We start from the raw sequence: 20,928 nt of genomic DNA on the forward strand, positions 1-20,928 counted from the left end.
TGCAGACTTGCTGAGGGTGCAATCCATCCCCTCATCCAGGTCATTAATAAAGATGTTGAACAAAACTAGCCCTAGAACAGACCCTTGGGGCGCTCCGCTAGAAACCAATCGCCAACCAGACATCAAGCTGTTGACCACTACCCATTGATCCTGACAATGTAGCCAGCTTTCTGTCCACTTTACAGTCCATTTATCCAGTCCATATTTTCTCAACTTGCTGGCAAGAATATTGTGGGAAACCCTATCAAAAGCTTTGCTAGAGTCAAGGCAGATCACATCCACTGACTTCCCCGTGTCCACAGAACCAGTTACCTCATCATAGAAGGCCATCACATTGGTCAACATGACTTCCCTTGGTTAATCCATGTTGACTATTTCTGATCACTTTTCCCTCTTCTATGTACTTCAAAATGGATTCCCTGAGGATCCCCTCAGGGGACTGAGGTAAGGCTGACCAGTCTGTAGTTCCCTGGATTGTCCTTCTTCCCTTTTTTAATGATGGGCACTACATTTGCCTTTTTCCAATCATCTGGGACCTCTCCCGATCTCCATGAGATCCACAGATAAGAACATAAGAATAGCCATACTGGGTAAGACCAAAGGTCCATCCAGCCCAATATCCCATCTTCTGACAGTGGCCAATACTAGGTACCCCCCGGGGAATGAACTGAACAGATAATCCTTCTCCTGTCATCCATTCCCATCCTCTGATAAACAGAGGCTATTCCTACCCATCCTGGCCATTGATGGATCTATCCTCCCTGAATTTTCCTAGTTTTCATCACATCCTCTCGCAAGGAGTTCCACAGGTTGACTGCATTCTGTGAAGAAAAACTTCCTTTGTTTTAAACCTGCTACCTATTAATTTAATTTGGTGATCCCTAGTTCTTATGTTATGGGAACAAGTAAATAACTTTTCCTTATTCACTTTCTCCATAACTGCCTTGATTTTATAGACCTCTATCATAACCCCCCTTAGTCTCCTTTTCTAAGCTGAGAAGTCCAAGTCTTTTTAATCTCTCTTCATATGGCAGCCGTTCCAAACCACTCATCATTTTTGTTACCCTTTCTGAAACTTTTCCAATGCTAAGATATCTGTTTTGAGATGAGGCAACCACATCTGTACACAATATTCAAGATGCTGGTGTACGTAGTTTTGGTGATAAGATATTCTTTGTCTTAATTTCTATCCCTGTTTTAATGATTCCTAACTTCCACTTGAAGGGCTCTGCACCTGGGGCCAGACTGAGCCTCCAAAGCACACACTCCCACAACCAGCTGCAGAGCCCAGTGAGGGGAGCCACATGAGCAGTTGGGGGGAGCCCATCTGAAGTTGTCCCGCTCTCAGCTGGGCAGGGAGCCTAGGACATGAAGACACTGGCAGGGAATTCTGCCACCCCTCGAATCCCCCCGCCCTCCATGAGCAGGTGGAGGGTCTTCTGCAGCTTCCTGTCTGGGCTCCATTCTGGACTGGCTCTGGGGGTGGGGAGTGACCTAACGGCTGTTCAGGACCCCCTCCCAGAGTAGATGCAGAGTTCACCATGATTCCGCACTGCTACCCTCCCAGCTTTTACTATGGCCTTGCTGCAGCTCTGAGCCATCTAACCATCCCCATACCCAGATGGAGCTCAGTCAGGGAAAGCCACACATACAATTGTGCAGAACTATGGCAGACACTCCACTTGCTCTGGGCATGGAGCCAAAGCAGCCCCTATCCCTACCCCACAAACCTTCCACCCCGGACAGGTGGAGGATCCTGACTTTCAGAGCCTTGTGAGAATACAAAGTTTTGTATCTGCATCCGTGCTGCTATCGCCGGAAATGGTGTGTGCTATCTTCATCCATGGAGATGCATGGAAATGAAATGGAAATCTGTGAATTTGCAGGTCTCCACCAATGTAGACACCCAGAAAGCCAGGAGGTGGTGGGCTCTTGAGTAATGGAGGAGGATGGGGCCAGAGGCTAGGAGAGCCTGCGTTGGCTGATTTAAAGTAACCTCTTAAAGGGGGCTCTTGTTTTGAGCACCCTAGGCTGAGAGTCAGTCTTTGCAAGGACCTTAAATGGCAGGGCACCTGCCGGGCTACCTCAGGGCACAAGGGGGCACTCTGGGTTGACCCTCATCTGCAGGGTCTTGGTCAGAGAGGTTTCCACTCTTCAAAGCCTTTGCCACCCAGTGGAGATCCATGCAGCCCCTCAGGCTGGGGGGAGAACAGGGCAGCAAAGCAAATCCCTGGATCTAGGTATCTTTCCAGGAATTCTCTGTGTCAGACACCAAACATGCAGCTCTACCCTTCATAAGTGGGGTCAGCAGCTGTGCAAAGCCATCGATGTGCAGGAGGAGGCTGCCTGAAATGCTGCTCCTTGGGTTCCTGAATTAACCATGTTTCTGACATGACCCAGTCACAAGCACCTGGCTGAGGGCGTGGGGGAAGGGTGGGTGTCTGTGAACCCTGAATAGCCCATGGTCACAGCTGGGGCAGCCCCATGCATCGCACAGCGCCCAGGGTGCTCAGGAAGGGCTAAGACTGCCACTGGAGAACAACTCTTCCATGGTCCATACATTTTAACCAAAGATGGGACAGTGACAGTGACAACATCGACATGTCTTCTCTTTATTGAATGTATCACCAGGAATTCTGAATTCGGAGCAGCCAGTGACATGGCTTCTTTTGCGTCAACATCCCACTGGGCCTGTGGCTTTCCACAAAGAAAGTCACTTTGTAAATGCCTGGTCAGTCTCCTTCCCCCATTGCATGGTCCCTACCTCACCAGTGGGTGGGGACAGCCCCTCTCCCATTGCACCAGCCCTTGAACCTTCTGCAAACCTCTCTGCGGAGTGGAGAGTGCCTCATACTATTTTCCGTCAAGGTCCCGGATAGAATAGCTGGCCATGGGCCAGTGTTTTTTCAGCTTCTGTGTCACCAGTGCTAGAGGTGGGCAGTGAACTTTACTTGAGAAACACCTTGATTATCCTCCTGCGCAGGAGTTTGCTTTTCACACTGTACACGATCGGGTTCATCAGGGGCGGGATCAGCAGGTAGATGTAGCCCAAGACAATCTGAAGAAAGTGTGAAGAGCTATTCCCAAATCTGTGTGTCACAGGCAAACCCAGGACGGGTATATAGAAGAGCAGGACAGCACACAGGTGAGAAATGCAGGTGTTCAGGGCCTTAAGGGACTCCCCACGGGATGCGATGCTCAACACTGTTTTGAGGATCATCGCATACGAGAGGAAGATGAGCAATGAATCTAACCCCACTGATAAGAGAGCAATAGACAAGCCATAGATGCTGTTGACTATGATGTCTGAACAAGCCAATTTCATGACCTCTTGATGCACACAGTAGGAATGGGAGAGGACATTTTCTCGACAGTATGGGAACCGTTTCAGGAGAAAGGGGAGTGGGAATATTAGGGCCACCGCTCTTAGCACACACACCAGTCCCATCTTGGCTATTCTTGGCAGCGTTAAGATGGAAGCATATCTCAACGGGTTACAGATTGCGATGAAGCGGTCAAAGGCCATTAACAAGAGCACGGAGGATTCAATGTATGAAAGTGAATGGATGAAAAACAATTGGGCAAAACAGGCATTGAAGCTAATCTCCCTAGAGTTAAACAAAAATATACCCAATATTGTCGGTATGGTGGTTATTGATAAGGCAAGGTCTGTGATGGCCAACATGGAAAGGAAAATGTACATGGGTTCGTGGAGGCTTGCGTCTGTTTTTATAATGAACAGAATGACTGAATTTCCTACTATTGAGATAACATATGTTAAGCAGAATGGGATAGAGATCCAGAGATAGATGTCTTCTTTCCCAGGTATCCCTGTGAGAAAGAACACTGTGGGGTTCGATTTGGTGTCATTAACAGCTGACATCATGTACTGGACACATCCAAGGAGTTTTGAAATGTCCTTGCTGAAACAAAACAGAAGAGGAGACTAGATGATATTTAATGAGACATCTTTCTGCTCTCAGTACAAGTCTAGAGACACCAAGTATTTCATGGAATATCAGCAAAGACCAGGAGCACAAGAAATTCAGCAAAAACATAGTCTTGCATTTACATTGGCAATAGGGAAATAGACAAGAGGTCTGATCCACTCTGGCAATGCTTACTTAGCTCCGTATCCTGTGGCCAGCACTGGCTTCCGAGGAAGATGGAGAAAGCCCTAATGCAGGCAGCTATGAGATAACCTGCTCCCAGGGAAAGTTTCCCCTAACACTCAAAATTAGACATATTTTCATGGGCTGCCTCTAGACTGGCATTATTTTCTGCAAATGCTTTTAACAGAAAAGCTTTTCCGTTAAAAGCATTTGTGGAAAAGAGGCATCTAGATTGGCACGGATGCTTTTGCGCAAAAGCATCCGTGGCCAATCTAGATGCTCTTTTGCGCAAAAAAGCCCCGATCGCCATTTTCACAATTGGGGCTTTTTTTGCGCAAAACAAATCTGAGCTGTCTACACTGGCCCTTTTGTGCAAAAGCTTTTGCACAAAAGGACTTTTGCCCGAACGGGAGCAGCATAGTATTTCTGCAAGAAGCGCTGATTTCTTACATGAGATCATCAGTGTTCTTGCGGAAATTCAAGCGGCCAGTGTAGACAGCTGGCAAGTTTTTCCGCAAAAGGAGCTGCTTTTGCGGAAAAACCTGCCAGTCTAGACACAGCCATGGTATAAATCAGGAAAGGTTAGAGTCCTTCCAAGATTTGTTTATAACAATCCTCACTATTGCAATTGGATTTTCTAGTTTCCCGTATAATTATCCAGAATCTATTTGGGTATGTCTACTCGTCTAGCCCATTATTTCAAAATAATTTCTAAATAACGGACAGCTTATTTTGGCATTTGTAAACCTCATTCTATGAGGAATAGCATCTTTTCTGAAATAGCTATTTCAGAATAGCAGTAGTGTGGATGCTCCACTGATGCTATTTCTAAATAGCTCCTCCCCCAGGCCATTCAAAGTAATTACTGCCCAGTGCTTCCTGGGGCTCCAAATTGATGTAGCACGTCCACATTAGGGGAGCCTGCCTCTGACTAATTCCTAGGCTTTCCTGTAGTGTAGACGCACTATTTTGAAATAAGCTATTTCAGAGTATTTCTTCTGGATAGAAGGGATAGAAAGGGATAGAAAATAAGACCCAGAATATCTTGCTGCCCCTGTATAAAACTATGGTACGCCCACATCTTGAATACTGTGTACAGATATGGTCTCCTCACCTCAAAAAAGATATTTTGGCCTTGGAAAGGGTTCAGAAAAGGGCAACTAAAATGATTTGGAATGGGTCCCATATGAAGAGAGGTTAGAGCGACTGGGACTTTTCCGTTTAGAAAAGAGGAGACTGAGGGGCAATATGGTAGAGGTCTATAAAATCATGAGTGGTGTGAAGAGGGCGAATAAAGAAAAGTTATTTATCAGTTCCCATAATAGAAGAACTAGAGGACACCAAGTGAAATTAATGGGTAGCAGATTTTAAACTAATAAAAGAAAGTTCTTCTTCACACAGTGTTTAGTCAACCTGTGGAACTCCTTGCCAGAGGAGGCTGTGAAGGCTAGGACTATAATAGAGTTTAAAGAGAAGCTAGATAATTTCATGGAGGTTAGGTCCATAAAAGGCTATTAGCCAGGGGATAGAATTGATGTCCCTGGCCTCTGTTTGTCAGAGGCTGGAGAGGGATGGCAGGAGAGAAATCGCTTGATCATTGTCTTCGGTCCACCCTCTCTGGGGCACCTGGTGCTGGCCACTGTCGGCAGACAGGATACTGGGCTAGAAGGACCTTTGGTCTGACCCAGTACGGCCGTTCTTATGTTCTCATGTACTTATGGAATAGCTTATTCCGAAATTATTGCACAGTGTAGACATAACTTTGAGTCCTGCTAAGCTCTTTGCCCCATTGAGATCTTGCAGTGGTAATCCTGCAGACTACTTGAGCACCGTGCATTGTTACAATTGTGACCTTCCCACAGGCACCCTTTCTGGGTCTCCATTTCTGAGTATGGCCCCTTGTTTCATGGCATGTGGAATAAACACAAGTCAAATGAACTGTCTTCCCTTTAAGCTAATTATAAATGTGTTTTATTGCCTCATTTTGTATATAATAATTTTTCTCCATCCCTGAGATTTCAAAGTATGCCACTCCCTCTTTAATTCTGGGGGCCTGTTTCCTAATTCATTAACATTGACGTCAACGCTGTCACTTCTGATTTACATGCATAAATTTGATCAGAATCAGGTTCTATTAATTTCCCTTTACCAAAGGCTATCTAGGATACATTCTGATACCAAAAATCTCTCAGGGTACGTCTACACTACAGCGCTAGTTCGAACTAACTTAGTTCGAATTAGTTAATTCGAACTAAGCTAGTTCGAACTAGCGCATCTAGAACTAAAAACTAGTTCGAACTAGCGTTTTGCTAGTTCGAACTAGCGCGTCCACACTGATTGGACGCAGGGGGGCATTTAAGGGCAGCTGAAACCGGTTCTGGCAGGGCATCAGGTCAGCAGTTGCTTTGTGTGGCTGCTGTCTGAGGCTATCTGAGGCTCGTGCTTAAAGGGACCCCCCCTGGACAGCCGGTTCTCAGCTTTTCCTGCTTGCTTGCCAACCTCGCCGAGGGACAGCAAAGCGTCGGTCTCTGTGCCCGTCTGTGTCGGTGCTTCCCTTTGGGGGGGACCGCTGCAGGTGGCAACATGGAGCCACGGCTCGCCCTGCACCTTCTGGTGCACGTTCTGGACTTGCTGCTGCAAGCCTGCCAGCAATGGCTCGAGGCTGCCTGGCACCACCTGGGGAACGTCAGCCCCCTGCCTCTCCGCCTGGCCGCCCTGGGGGCCGTGGAGGAGCCGCGGCGGCGCCCCGGCACCGGCGTGCCCCGCCGCATCTGGCGTCTGGACACCAGCAGCGACTGGTGGGACCGCATCGTCCTGGAGCGCTGGGACGACCGACAGTGGACCCAGAACTTCAGGATGAGGAGGGACACCTTCCTGGAGCTCTGCGAGTGGCTCGCCCCTGCCCTGCAAAGAAGGGACACTCGCATGAGGCCCGCCATCCCCCTCCAGAAGCGGGTGGCCATCGCCCTCTGGAAGCTCTCCACGCCGGACAGCTACCGATCCGTCGGGAACCAGTTCGGCGTGGGGAGATCCACTGTCGGAGCAGTGCTCATGCAGGTACGGCGCTCGTCGGCCACCGAGCCGGGGGGGAGGGGGGCTGCGAGGAGGGGATGGGCCGCCCCAGGGACAAAGGGGGGGGCGGGAGGAGGCGAAGGCACCCCGCACCGGAGGGGTCGGGCTGTCCCGGCCGTACTACACGCCGCCAGGGGGGTTGCTTCCGGGAGTGGGGCGCGGGGCACTGCCAGGGCATGAATGCTCCCAGCCACCCGGGCGCCCCACTGATTGACGCTTTGCTGTGTCTCTCTCCGCAGGTGGTCAAGGCCATCAACCGGGTGCTGCTCCGCAGGGTGGTCCGCCTCGCCGACCCGGATGCCGTCATCCGGGGATTCGGCGCCCTCGGCTTCCCCAACTGCGGGGGGGCCATCGACGGGACGCACATCCCCATCCGTGCCCCGGAACACCAGGCGTCCCGGTACGTGAACCGCAAGGGGTACTTCTCCGTCATCCTGCAGGCCGTGTGTGACCACCGGGGACAGTTCACGGACATAAATGTGGGCTGGTCCGGCAAAGCACACGACGCCCGGGTGTACCGGAACTCCTCCGTGTGCCAGCGGCTGCAGGACGGGACCTTCTTCCCCGACCGCCACATCAGGGTCGGGGACGTGGACATGCCCGTCTGCCTGGTGGGGGATGCCGCCTACCCACTGCAGCCCTGGCTCATGAAGCCCTACACGGGGCACCTCAATCCCTCCCGCCAGGCCTTCAATAACAGGCTGAGCAGGGCCCGCATCGTGGTGGAGGGGGCCTTCGGGCGACTGAAAGCCCGCTTTCGATGCCTCCTCACCCGTCTGGACCTGGCCGAGCACAACATCCCTCCCGTGGTGGCGGCATGTTGTGTGCTCCACAATTTGTGTGAGCGGAAGGGGGAGGCTTTCTTGCCAGCCTGGATGGCTGAGGCTGACCGCATGGCTGGACACTACGGTCAGCCCCGCACCGCCGCCGTCCGGGAAGCCCAGCGGGGGGCCATCCGGATCCGGGAAGCCCTGCGGGAGAGCTTCCAGGTGGAGGAGGAGGAGGACTGACCTCTCCCTGCATGCCCCACCGGGGCCTTCTTCCACCCTACCCCCCTCCTTCCCCTTTCCCCTCCCTATCTACTGTACAATAAAGACACCTGTTTTTCAAACAAAAACGTCTGTTTATTTCAGAGAACTGGGGTGGGGGAGGGAGGAATGAAGGTGGGAGAAGGGAGGGGGAAACCTGGGACGAGGGAGCTGGAAGGGGAGGGGAGGGAAGGGAGGAAGGGAAAGGAAAGCTCAGGGGTGGGAGTCTGGGTGCCTCTCCCGTCTCGCCACACTGCGGGTCCGGGGGCGTCGGTGGGGAATGGTTGTGGAGGGGGGGGCAGAGAGGACAGGGGGTGTGGAGGAAGCAGGAGCGGAAGCAGGAGCGGAAGCAGGAGGAACAGGAGGAGCAGGGGGAGCAGGGGGAGCAAGAGGGGGATCAAGAGGGGGAGCAGGGGGAGCAAGAGGGGGAGCAAGAGGGGGAGCAGGGGGAGCAGGGGGAGGAGGAAATGGAAAGCGGTCTAGCAGGCTCTGGAGGTGGCCTCGCAGGGCACGGCCCTGCTCCTCCAGGGCCTCCAGACTCCTCTGGCGCAGCCTGAGGTCCTCCTGGACCCAGTGGTCCTGGAGACGGAGCTGTCGGTCCAGGAACCGGAGATGCCGCCTCTGGTAGTCCTCCTGGTTCCTGGCTGTCCTGCTTGCCCGGGCGCGGGCGGCTGCTGCAGGCGGTGTGGTGCGCCCTGCAGGCCCCGGTGCTGCAGCTGTGGTGCAAGAAGACCAGCGGTCAATTACCCCAGGGGCCCAGGTGTGTGAAACCCAGCTCCCCTCTGCAAGGCCAGGGCCCCTGCAGGATCCCCAGCTGCTGCTCCGTAGTGGGCAAGGCCCAGGCGCACGGTCCCGGGGCTCCCTCTCGCCCCAGCCCCCCGTACACATAAGGGGAACACGAGGGTACTCACAGGTGGACGCCTCCCCGGCCTCTGATGATGCAGGCGAGCGGCTCTGTGGGGTGCCTCGGGGGTCCCGGGTCCTGGGAAGGCTGGCGGCAGGCTCCTGGCTCTCAGAGCCCTCTTCCTCCTCCTCGGTGTCCAGGAGCGGTCCCTCTGCCCCGGGGTCAATCACGTCCCGGGGGGCAGGGACGGCATGAGGCCCCAGGATGCGGTCCAGGGCATGGAAGTGGGGGCAGGCCTCCGGGTCAGCCTCTGGCAGGCAGGCCCGGGAGTAGGACTGCCGCAAGTCTTTAATCTTGCAGCGCACCTGCTCCCGGCTGCGCTGGTGGCCCCTGGCGGCCAGGCTGGCAGCCATGCGTCCATAGACGGCTGCGTTCCGGTGGCTAGTGCGGAGATCGTGGACATTTGAGGCTTCCCCCCAAACCTCGATGAGGTCCACGATCTCCGCACTTGACCAGGCGGGCGCCCGCCTTTTGCGCCCCCGGGCAGGCTCCCGGGAGCCGCCAGGCTGGTCGTGGGGAGCAGTGGAGGGCTGGGAGCCCTCGGATGGCTGGCTCATCCTGTGGCAGGTGCAGGCTGTGCAGGCACGGGTGCTGGCAGCCTTGCAACTGGCACAAAGTGAGTAGCCAGCCCGTGGCCCTTTAAGGGCTCCGGGGCCGGGAGGGGGGCAATAGAGTTTCCCTGGTGTTGGCCAGAGTGGCCACCAGGGAAACCTGGGAAGCCTTAGCCTCCCACTAGTTCGAACTAAAGGGCTACACAGCCCTTAGTTCGAACTAGCTAGTTCGAACTAGGCGTTAGTCCTCGTAAAATGAGGTTTACCTAGTTCGAACTAAGCGCTCCGTTAGTTCGAATTAAGTTCGAACTAACGGAGCGCTAGTGTAGCGCATAGGAAAGTTAGTTCGAACTAACGTCCGTTAGTTCGAACTAACTTTCTAGTGTAGACATACCCTCAGAGACAAGCTGAAGGGTTTTGCCTGACCAATGCTCTTAACCACCCTGACTGTTAGGAAGTTTTTCCTAATGTTCAACCTAAACCTCCTATGTTGCAATTTAAGCCCACTGTGTCTTATCCTAGCATCAAAGGTTAAAGATAATAATTTTTCTCCTTCCTCCTTCCAACAACACTTTACGTACTTGAAAGCTGTTATATCCCCTCTCAGTCTTCCCAGTACATAAAATATTAATTCCTTGAGCTTTCCCTCTCTAGATCATAGTGACCCCAGTACCTAGTATTCAGGCACGATGCGGGTTTGCAAGAAATGAATTTCAGAGTCAAATGCCTGAGTGTAACAGAAATGGAACTTCATTTCTGACATGAGAGTGGTCTGTTGCTCTCCCTCTCTTAAATATTCATAATAATATAGAGATATGTCTATCTCATAGGAATGGAAGGGACCTTAAGAAGTCATTGAGTCCAGTCCGCTGCCCTCATGGCATAACTATGTACTATCCCTGACAGATCCCTAAATGGCTCCCTCAAAGATTGAGTTCACAATCCTGGGCTTAGCAAGCCAATGCTCAAACCACTGAGCCATCCCTCTTCCTCATAGAGTTCATAAATCCAGGAATGGCACTGTCAAAGGCATGGCACTGTGCCACCATATTGAGTGTGGCTATTAAAACCAGTCCCTGGGATTTTTGCTGCTTAGCTATATTGGGTTAACTATTGGGATGTTGATGTTAGGGCTGTATTAGGGGAAGCCATCGTGTCTCTTCTTGGTTTAAGAGCAGGCAGCTGGAAAACAAGCAGGAAGGGAAGCAACCGCTCGAGAAAAGCCGTCACTCAGTGAGCACTTCAGAGAGGCTGAGAGACCAGAGCTACAAGCTGGGAAGAGCCAATTTCCAGGCTCCAGCCTTGTTACCCAGCTTGTTCTGCCAGCATTGGGAGTCTGTCTAGAGGTGGGGCAGCTGTTGCTGAGCAGCTCTTCAGACTGACAGGCACAGACACCGCTGGGGAAGTTTGAAGGCCCTTGGCCTGCCTGGGTCCCTGTCAGAGTGGGGGGCAGCCTGGGGGCAGAGACCTGCACGGACTGTTGTCTGAAAACCCTCTTGTTCTCCCATGTTACACTTTAATCTGAACAGCCGGAATAAACAGGATTTTGGTTCGAGAAGGCTGGCTGGTCACTCACCTCCCCACTCGTCACAGCCTGCCAAAGATCCACAAGTGCCAAACTCACTCACAGCTGCTGGGCAAACACAGTCGACCTGCAGTGTGCTCTAGCCCAGGGACTATTGTGGGATTCCACCCCATAGGAAGGGATGCTCCGAGGCCTGTCACGGTCACCGGCAGACCAAAGAAGGACAGAAATGCAGGTAGCCCTATAACTCTGAGGGGTGGGTACAGCGAAGTGCTAGAGCCATCAGCAAGTTAAGACAAAGAAATATGCTCTGTCAGGCCTGTTACCACAGAACAATGCAGCTCTGAGTTCCTGACTTCACAATCCATACAGAGAATAAAACCTTGGAAATTACATTTGCTGATTAAATTTCCAGCACCTGATTCTGTGGGGTCTCTTCTCGCTCATCGCCCCGACAGGATCAGTTCCATGGCACTCACAGAAATGGGAAAACGTGAAACATCCTGACTCATGCAATGAGTTTTGCACCCCGAGCTCACTTGCAAGGGAAGATTTCTGTGTAAGATGAATAACCCAACGTGGGAAACAGGCAAATGTAGGGGAGGGGGTATCAAGCTCCCTAGAGCTGCCTTCCCTCCAGCCCCATCGCTGAGTCACCCCAACAGTCCAGCTGAGTCCTCTGCCGCTGCACAGAACATCTGCCAATGCAAACAGCCTGCAGCCTTCGCCCTGCACTTGGCATGTTACAGACAGTGACACCTGCCCACGTACCCAGTTCCTGCTAGAAGGGAGCCGCTGGCATCAGAGGTCTTCACCCCAATGAATAAAGAGCCATCAGCGTAGTTGCACGGGCAGCAGGCAGTGAGGGTTCAGGTAGGGAGGCAACTGCCTTTATGCAGCATGTTTGTACCTTCGCTTGGGGACCACTTGGCCATCAGGGAACTTTGACTGCTTGGCTTCGTGTGCACCAGCATTAACTCCCATCATGGCCAACAGCAAACGGCAGGAGGCCAAATCCCAGTGGATGGGGGATGATGCTAAACAACTGGCCTGCAGCACCAGCCCTGCTGCAGGCTCCATTCCTGGAATCCAAGGTTATTACTGTTCATATGGTTCTGATTAGTCACAAGGTTCTCTCAAGGGCAGCTGAATGGTAATGGAGATGCTGCCAACAAATAGAATAGAATGGAACCAGATTTTCCCCCACCAGCCTCCTTTCTTGCATTAGAAACTCAGGGAAGGGTGATTCCACAAGGCTCCTGTCATGGGGCCTTTGTGGTTCACAAGTGAGACACCAAGTTAAAGGCCATACTGCTTAGAAGTAGGGAAATACACCCCAAGGTATGCCAAATCAGTCACAAAAATAAACAAAATACAGGACTATGTAGCACTTTAAAGACTAACAAGATGGTTTATTAGGTGATGAGCTTTCGTGGGCCAGACCCACTTCCTCAGATCAAATAGTGGAAGAAAATTGTCACAACCATATATACCAAAGGGTACAATTAAAAAAATGAACACATATGAAAAGGACAAATCACATTTCAGAACAGAAGGGGGATGGCGGGGGAGGTAAATGTCTGTGAGCTAATGATATTAGAGGTGATAATTGGGGAAGCTACCTTTGTAATGGGTAAGATAATTAGCGTCTTTATTCAAACTTGAGTGAAAAGTGTTGAATTTAAGCATGAATGACAGTTCAGAGGATTCTCTTTCAAGTGAAGTCTTAAAAGGCCTTTGAAGCAGGATGCAGGTAATCAAGTCGTTGAGACAATTTCAGAACAGAAGGGGAATGGGGGGGGATGTAAATGTCTGTGTTCATTTTTTAAATTGTATCCTTTGGTATATATGGTTGTGACAATTTTCTTCCACTATTTGATCTGAGGAAGTGGGTCTGGCCAACGAAAGCTCATCATCTAATAAACCATCTTGTTAGTCTTTAAAGTGCTACATAGTCCTGTTTTTTGTTTCAGCTACACCAGACGAACACGGCTATATTTCTATCACAGAAATAAACTTCTGTCTCACCACACGGGCTAACAAGAAGTCATAAAATCAATTTTTTGGCGGGCAGTCCAGCGTTGTATCCCCCCCAAACCACTGGTTTTAAGGTGAGTGGCTCTTTACAACCAGTCTCACAAAAGGTCCTTCCAATCGCAATGGACCAGCCACACAGCTAGGTCAATATATAACTCAGATCTTACTCAAAAATTACGCTGGGGTTAATCCTTCAGCTTCTAAAATATACAGATTTCTTTATAAAAAGAAAGAAAGTTGAGTTAAAATTGGTTCAAGTAATCAAGTCCATAAAATAATTGCAACGTTCTTGGTTCATTGCTGGGTTAATATGGTGAATATCAGTGCACAGTGTCACAATTGTCACAGAGAAATCTGAGTCCTGTTCAGCCTGTGTTGTTTTAGGTTAAACCATGCAAGATCTCCTCAGTCCATGACAAAGTTGTAGAAGATTAGGGTGGCCAAGAGACCTCAGGAGGTCAATGATTCCAACTCCCTGCTAAACCCAATTCAATCATCCCAGCCAGGGCTTTGTCAAGATGGGACTTAAAAACCGCTAGCAATGGAAATTCCACCCCCTCCTAGGGAACTTCCTTCCCCAGCACTTCCCCTAAATAACATTTCCCAAATATCCAGCCTAGAACTGCCCCACTGCTACTTGAGACCTTTGCTTTTTATTCTGTCATCTGCCAGATATGAGAACAGTCTGACTCCATTGTCTTTGAAACCCTCCCTTCAGAGAGTTGAAGGCTCCTATCCAATCCCCCTTCCCACTTCTGCAGACTAAAGAAGCCCAAATCCCTCAGCCTCTCCTCATAAGTCATGTGCCCCAGTCTCCTCATTATTTTTGTTGCCCTCTGCTGGACTATCTCTGATTTATCTACATTCTTTCTGTAATAGGAGGACCAGAATTGGAAGTAATATGTCAGATGTGGCCTCACCAGTGCTTAATAGAGTATGTCTACACTAGCCACCCTAGTTCGAACTAGGGTGGCTAATGTAGTCATTCGAACTTGCAATTGAAGCCCGGGATTTAAATATGTATGTTCCTGGGAGCCGCCATTTTTAAATGCCCCATAGTTCGAACTACCTGCTCACGACTACACGCAGCATGGGCTAGGTAGTTCGAATTAAAGCTCCTAATTCAAACTACCGTTATTCTTCCCGTTTGTAGCTGCGGGCAGGTAGTTTGAAATATGAGGCATTTAAAAATGGCAGCGCCCGGGAACATGCAAATGAAGCCCGGGATATTTAAATCCCAGGCTTCATTTGCAAGTTTGAATGACTACATTAGCCACCCTAGTTCGAACTAGGATGGCAGTGTAGACATACATAAAGGGGAATAATCACTTCCTTTGATCTCCTGGCAATGCACTTCCTAATGCACCTCAATATATTAATCTGCTTGGTAACAAGGGTACACTGACTCATATCCAGCTTCTTGTCTCTCCCTAGCTGAGGGTCATCTGCAAACCTCCTGATGTTATCTGCTTAAACGAAGCACACAGGATCTTTTATAGGCAGTATGTCGCATTTATTGAGAATACAACAGTTGCATATGCTTTTCAACCACTCACACACAAACACCGTACACACACACAGTCCCGCCAGACGATGTTATAGTTACCAGTCCAGATTCTGTATCAGTCTAGTGGCGAGCTAGATTGAACACAGAGGGAGAGCAGGGCCTTTGTCAGTCGATCGATTCGATGTTCTTCTGGAGTTGGTGGCAAGACAAACCCAAAGTTCCATAGCAAAGCACCCTGCTTTTATATTCCTTTTCTCTGTTGAAGTCTATGGATTTCACTGTATCAACCCGTGACCGGAGTGTTATCTCTTTGGTGTCAGTGTTCCCAAAACATTTTCCAAAGCTCATCCTGTAATCAATCATCTTTCAAAGGTGATAACTCCACTTTAAGGCCATCAATCTGCCAATAGCCAATCGTCTTGTGAGTAGGGGTATGCATCGATGGTTATAGATGGTTTTTCTTTGACGCCGGGCCGTCTCATTTTCGCCCATGCTTACCCCTCCTTCTTTGGCCATCTGGTTTTGAGCAATAACTTTTGCACATTTATCTCAACACATATATTCTTCTTTCACACAAACAATCTTTTACAATCTTTACTTCTCAAGGGAGGGCATAGCATCAATATCTACACTGGGCAAAGCAAAGAGGCGCTGTAAATCAAACAATTAAGGCTTTAGCCTTCAACATTTTTCTAGTCTCATTAACACAGACACAATATCAAAAACTATCTTTTTACTTAGGCCCATTTACTAAACTCACTCAACTTTAGGACAAAGAAATAGACATTTAACTAAAAGGACTTCATTTAATGAAATATTAAATGTGTATTAACATGCACCGTATATTGCTACATCATTAAACTACATTACTATCCTATTAAACCTAAAATACAAATATAAAAAGAATAAAACGTTCAGTTCCAACACTGAGGGTGCAGTCCAGCCCACCATCTAGATCATTACTGATGATGTTAACCAAAATTGGCCCCAATGACCCCACAGGCATTCCATTTGAAATCAGCTGCCAACTATTGATCTAGAACTTCTGTTAGCTGGCCAAAGAAAGCCTCATCTGCCTTGTCTTTCTAGTCTATAGCATCATAGGAACACGTCTTAGCTGTTCCAGTCTGAATTCATGTTTCTTGAATAGGAATTATGAGAACTGTATACTGTTCCACAGCTGAGGTCTCACCATTGCCTGGTATAAGGATATTAATACTTCGCCTTTTGGAACAATCCGAGGGAAATTTCTGTACAGGAAACCTTGTGGAATCTTCTTTCCCCAGCCTGCACATTGGGTTTGTAATGCAGGAAATGAGGCTACTGGGGAGAATTCTGGTCATTTCTTATTCTTATAGACTTTGTGTACACTGCAGGGTTTTCGTGCAAAAAGCTTTTTGTGGAAGAGATCTTCCACAAAAGCGCATCCGCACCTCAAAAGTGATCTCATGCTCCTTGATCACAGTCATATCACATTGGTGGCTTAGTCATCCTGGGATGGACTAATACACCCAGGTCTTTTCCTCCTCTATGGTTTCCAACTTACCCTTGGCTGTCTAAACAAGGCTGTAATGAATAGATGGTGGATGGTGATCTTCTGTACATAGCATTGGTGTCACCAATGCTGGACTACATCATACAGGCCCAGTCCATGTATTAGACAGTTGGAGAGGGTACGAAGCAAGACCACAAAGATTGACTAAAGAGCTGGAGAAGATGCCACACCGTGAGAGATCACAGAAAAACTGGGCAGTGGAGTGTAAATGCCAATGGGTCACTGAGGCCTCTTCCTAACTTTAGGGATCCCTGGGTCCTGGGCAGGGCTGGACCGAGCCATTCCTGTGTCCCAGGTACAAAGTTTAATTGTGCCCCGGGTTGGGGAAGGGAGCATGCGCGGCCCCACCCCCATGCTGGTGCGTGTGGGAGGGCGCGCAGAGCTGGCAGCGGCAGGACGCATGTGCCCAGCCCAGCCCAGCCCAGCCCAGCCCAGCTACCACTGATGCTGCAGGGGTTAACTCTTCCCCCATCCCAGGTGGCCACTGCAGGGTGGCCGCTGGGAGCTGCTGCAGCCCGCAATCCGGGAGCCGGGAGCTGGGCGCGCAGCGCTTGATGGTAGCTATAAGGGGCGTTGCATGTCCCTTACAGCTGCCATCAGGCGCCCGCCATAGGTTGGCGCCCCGGGCAGCTGCCTGGCTAGCCCATGCCTTAATCTGGCCCTGGTCCTGGGTCCTCTGTTTCAATCTTCAGGGAGAAAAGAAGGTACCTCCCCCTTTGGAACAATCCAAGGGAAATTTCCATACAGGGAACCTTATGGAATCTTCCTCCACCAGCCTGCACGTTGGGTTTGTAATGCAGGAAATGAGGCTTCTGGGGAGAAATCTGGTCAATTCTTATTCTTATTCTTATTCTTATTCTTATTCTTATTCTTATTCTTATTCTTATTCTTATTCTTATTCTTATAGGCTTTGTCTACTCTGCAGGGTTTTTGCTCAGGAAGCTTTTTTTCCTGGGCAAAAGCGTGTCCGCACTTCAAAAGCGCATTGCGAAAGTGATGTTCCTTTGCACAAGAGAGCGTCCACATTGCATGGACACTCTTGTGCAAGAAAGTTCTGATTGCAATTAACAGAATGGCCATCAGAGCACATGTGCTTTTTCTGATAGGCTCTTTTTGCACAAGAAACCTCTGCGGAGAGTCCACACGTGACTTTTTGTGCAAGAGCTGTAGCCAAAAAAGGAGTTATTCCTCATGGGGAGAGGAAAAGCTTTACTGGCAAAAGTCCTCTGTCCTGTCGATTTACTGTATTTTTTGTGTGTGCAAAAATACGCTTGAGGTGTGGATGCTCCGCTGTTTTTTTCTGCAAAAATGGCCTTTTTTGCACAAAAACCTTGCAGTGTAGACATAATATTGTATTTTAATTCACCAAGGTCAGATCTCTGATAGCATCGCTACAACTCAGGGAACCATGTGTCCCATCAGAACAAGAATGGAGCCTGCAGTAAGGTTGCATCCACTGGGATTTGGCCTCTGTAGGTCACTATTGGACATGACGGAGTTAAAGCTGGTGAACACAAAGCCAAACAGCCGAGACTCCCCGAAGGCTAAGTGGCCCCCAAGGAAAGGTACAAACATGCTGCATAAAGGCAGTCGCCTCCCTATCTGAACACACACTGCCTGCTGCCCGTGCAACCTCTCCGGTGACTCCTTGTGCTTGTGGTGCCAGCGGCTCCCTTCTAGCAGGAACTGGATACGTTGGCAAGTTTCTCTATCTCTAACATGAGAAGTGCAGGGCAAAGGCTGCCGGCTGTTTCCATTGGTAGATGTTCTGTGCAGCGACAGAGGACTCAGCTGGGCTGTTGGGGTGACTCAGTGATGGGGCTGAAGGGCAGCAGCACTAGGTAGCTCGGGAACCCTACCCTCCATATACCCAGGATTGACAGTAGGTTATTTAAGCTGCACAGAAATCTGGCACTCAAACAAAGCTCAGTGTTAAAACCCTAATAACCTCAGTCAGAATTTCTCAAGTGGCCCACAGTGGAAATACACTAAAATCTTCCCTTCTCCTGCCCTGTTTGCTTGACATGGATTTGAAATAAGAAGCTGAGACAGTCATCAAGTGTGGGCTCATATGTTAAACTCCCCCCACACCTGCAACATTTTTAACTCCATTCCTCATCTGTTTCATTGAGCGAAAAGTTTAGAGTGCTGTGTGGATGTACCCTTAGCGACTAACAAATGTAGATAGATAGATAGATAGATAGATAGATAGATAGATAGATAGATAGATAGATAGATAGATAGATAGATAGATAGTATCATGAGCTTTCATTCACAAAACTCCCTTCATCAGATGAGAAGAGTGCAGAGAAAAGAAGGGAACCTCTCAATGTATAATAGAAAAAGAAGAGGGGGTGAGGTAGTTAATTACCTGTCAATTGTAGAGCCGGCGCTAATGAGTCTAACTGAGTGGTCTGAAAATGTCCCAAACTTAGTTTTGATGTCAATAGGATGTTGAATGTAAGAAAAACAGGTTTTATAATGGCCCATCCAGTTCATATCTTTGTTGGAACCATGAAAGACAGTGTCAAATTGGTATATAAAGGCCAATTCTGCTCTCTCTCTCTCTAGTTTGCTTGTGAAATTCCTTTGTAGAAGAATGGCTACTTTTAAACCCTTTTACGAGTGCCCAGGTAACTTGAAATGCACCCCTTCGGTTTTCTGTGTGTTATCATTCCAGAAAACTGACTTGTGCCCATTTATCCATTGTAGAGGCTGTCCAGTTTGGCTCATAAACATGGCAGAGGGGCATTGCTGACACTTAATGGCATAGATCACATTAGAGCATGTACAATTGTATGAGCCTCTGATGTGGTAGCTTATGTGATTAGGTTATGTATGAGTGTCACTTGAACAGATGTGTGTGCAGAGTTCACAAAGATGTTTGTGGGCAAAGGTAGGTTCCTTGGTGAGTATATAAGAGGTGTGATGTATCGCTGCTGGAAATCATCTACTTTATGTTGAGGGGTTGTCTGTAGGCAAGGATTACTCTGTCTCCCAAGGAATCGTTTTCCAGGATAGGTTGTAGATTGTCACTGATATGCTGGAGGGGTTCTAACTGGGGGCTGTAGGGATACGTCTAGACTAAATGGCTCCATCGACGGAGCCATGTAGATTTGTTTGTTCGGCAAAGGGAAATGAAGCCGCGATTTAAATAATCGTGGCTTCATTTAAATTTAAATGGCTGCCGCGCTCTGCCAGTCAGCTGTTTGTCGGCAGATCGGGGCAGTCTGGATGCTCCCTTGTCGACATGAAAGCGCTTTATCAACCTCCCCAGTAAACCTCATCCTACGAGGCATAACGGGGAGGTCGATAAAGGGCTTTCAGGTCGGCGTGGGAGTGTGCAGACTAGCGTGCTGAGCCGACAAACAGCTGATCAGCCATTTAAATTTAAATGAAGCCGCGATTATTTAAATTAGATTATTTAAATCGCGGCTTTATTTCCCTCTGCCGATCAGCCTAAATCTACATGGCTCCATTGATGGAGCCCTGTAGTTTAGACACACCCTAAGTGATGACTAGTGGTATTCTGTTAATTTTCTTGTTGGGCTCAGCTTGAAGAAGCAGATTACTGGGTACTGTCTGGTTCTGCCAATCTATTTCTTCACTACCCAGGTGAGTCTTTAAGTTTTAAGAATGTCTGATAAAGATCCTGTAAGTATTTGTCTCTGTGGGATTGGAGCAAATCCGGTTGTCTCTTATGGCCTGGCCCTAAACAATTGATCATGTGATGTGTCCAGGATGGAAGATAGAGACATGTAGGTAAGAATAATGGTCTGGAGGTTTCCAGTACAAGATAATGGTAGGGTAGCCATCATTTAATTGTACTATAGTGTCAAGGAACTCGATGTCTTGTGTGGACTGGTCCAGGCAAATGTTGATAGTAGGCTGGAAATTCCTGTGGAATTCTTCAAGAGTCTCCTTCCCCGTGTCCATATGATGAAGATGGCGTCAACATATTCTAAGTAGAGTAATGGTAGTAGGGGATGAGAGTTGAGGAACCTTTTTTCGAGGTCAGCCATAAAGATGTTGGCATGTTGTGGGGCCATCAGGGTGCCTGTAGTTGTGCTGCAGTCTAGAAGTTATACATTATCCCCAAACTGGATAGTTGAGGATGAGCACCAAGACACATAGCTTAGTCATCAGGTGTGCTGTGGTGTACTCAGGGATAATGTTCCTGATAGCTAGTAATCCCTCATGATGTGGAATGCTGGTGTCAAGAGCATTTACATCCATGATGGCCAGGAAGTCATTGGTAGGTAGGGGTGCTGATAGCATAGGGTCTGAGGAGAGAGGCAAAATAACTGAACAATCCTCCTGCTACCACAACCACAACAGTTCCCCCCATTCACTTTCCATGACATTACAAAATGAGACACCATCAGAAATGGAGAGCTAGAAATTGGGTGTTTGGGAAAGTCAACGTTTTAATATTACACAGTGCTCAAGTAGGGCATGGAAATCCCAGCCACAATGCATCAATAGGGCCAGGAGCTTACAGGGATTCACCGGTGGACTGGATATTTATATGGGTAACTAAAAAATCCAGTTTCAGTTGAGGATTTTCTGAGCTGTCTTGGAAGGTCTGTCAACAATTATGATTTGCACCTCAAAATAGGTCTAATTTTGGAGGGGCG

At 49.0% G+C, this 20,928-nt stretch overlaps 2 protein-coding genes across 2 annotated transcripts; both read right to left on the bottom strand.

Moving 5' to 3' along the window:
- Positions 1–2,947: 2,947 nt before the first annotated feature.
- LOC102460468 (olfactory receptor 51G2-like) lies at positions 2,948–3,916 on the bottom strand. Its single transcript, XM_006132540.3, has one exon. The coding sequence runs from the start codon at positions 3,884–3,886 to the stop codon at positions 2,948–2,950; it is 939 nt and encodes a 312-aa protein (XP_006132602.2). The 5' UTR covers positions 3,887–3,916.
- Positions 3,917–4,120: 204 nt separating this feature from the next.
- LOC142827843 (uncharacterized) lies at positions 4,121–10,048 on the bottom strand. Its single transcript, XM_075923964.1, has 3 exons — positions 9,124–10,048; positions 8,783–8,928; positions 4,121–4,153 (listed from the first exon to the last, which is right to left on the bottom strand). Exons 1-3 carry the CDS (start codon positions 9,671–9,673, stop codon positions 4,121–4,123), a joined length of 729 nt encoding a protein of 242 aa, XP_075780079.1. The 5' UTR covers positions 9,674–10,048.
- Between the last annotated feature and the right edge of the window lie 10,880 nt (positions 10,049–20,928).

Source organism: Pelodiscus sinensis, chromosome 1, assembly GCF_049634645.1.
Source record: "Pelodiscus sinensis isolate JC-2024 chromosome 1, ASM4963464v1, whole genome shotgun sequence".
NCBI classification, from domain to species: domain Eukaryota; kingdom Metazoa; phylum Chordata; order Testudines; family Trionychidae; genus Pelodiscus; species Pelodiscus sinensis.

Excerpts from the sequence above, each read along its gene's own strand:
- LOC102460468 (XM_006132540.3), bottom strand. The coding sequence starts at position 3,886 with ATGATGTCAGCTGTTAATGACACCAAATCGAACCCCACAGTGTTCTTT.
- LOC142827843 (XM_075923964.1), bottom strand. The coding sequence starts at position 9,673 with ATGAGCCAGCCATCCGAGGGCTCCCAGCCCTCCACTGCTCCCCACGAC. Across the intron at positions 8,929-9,123 it reads GGCCGGGGAGGCGTCCACCT|CTGCAGCACCGGGGCCTGCA; the intron begins GTGAGTACCCTC and ends CTTGCACCACAG. Across the intron at positions 4,154-8,782 it reads TCCGTCTCCAGGACCACTGG|CCAGTGCTGGCCACAGGATA; the intron begins GTCCAGGAGGAC and ends CTTCCTCGGAAG.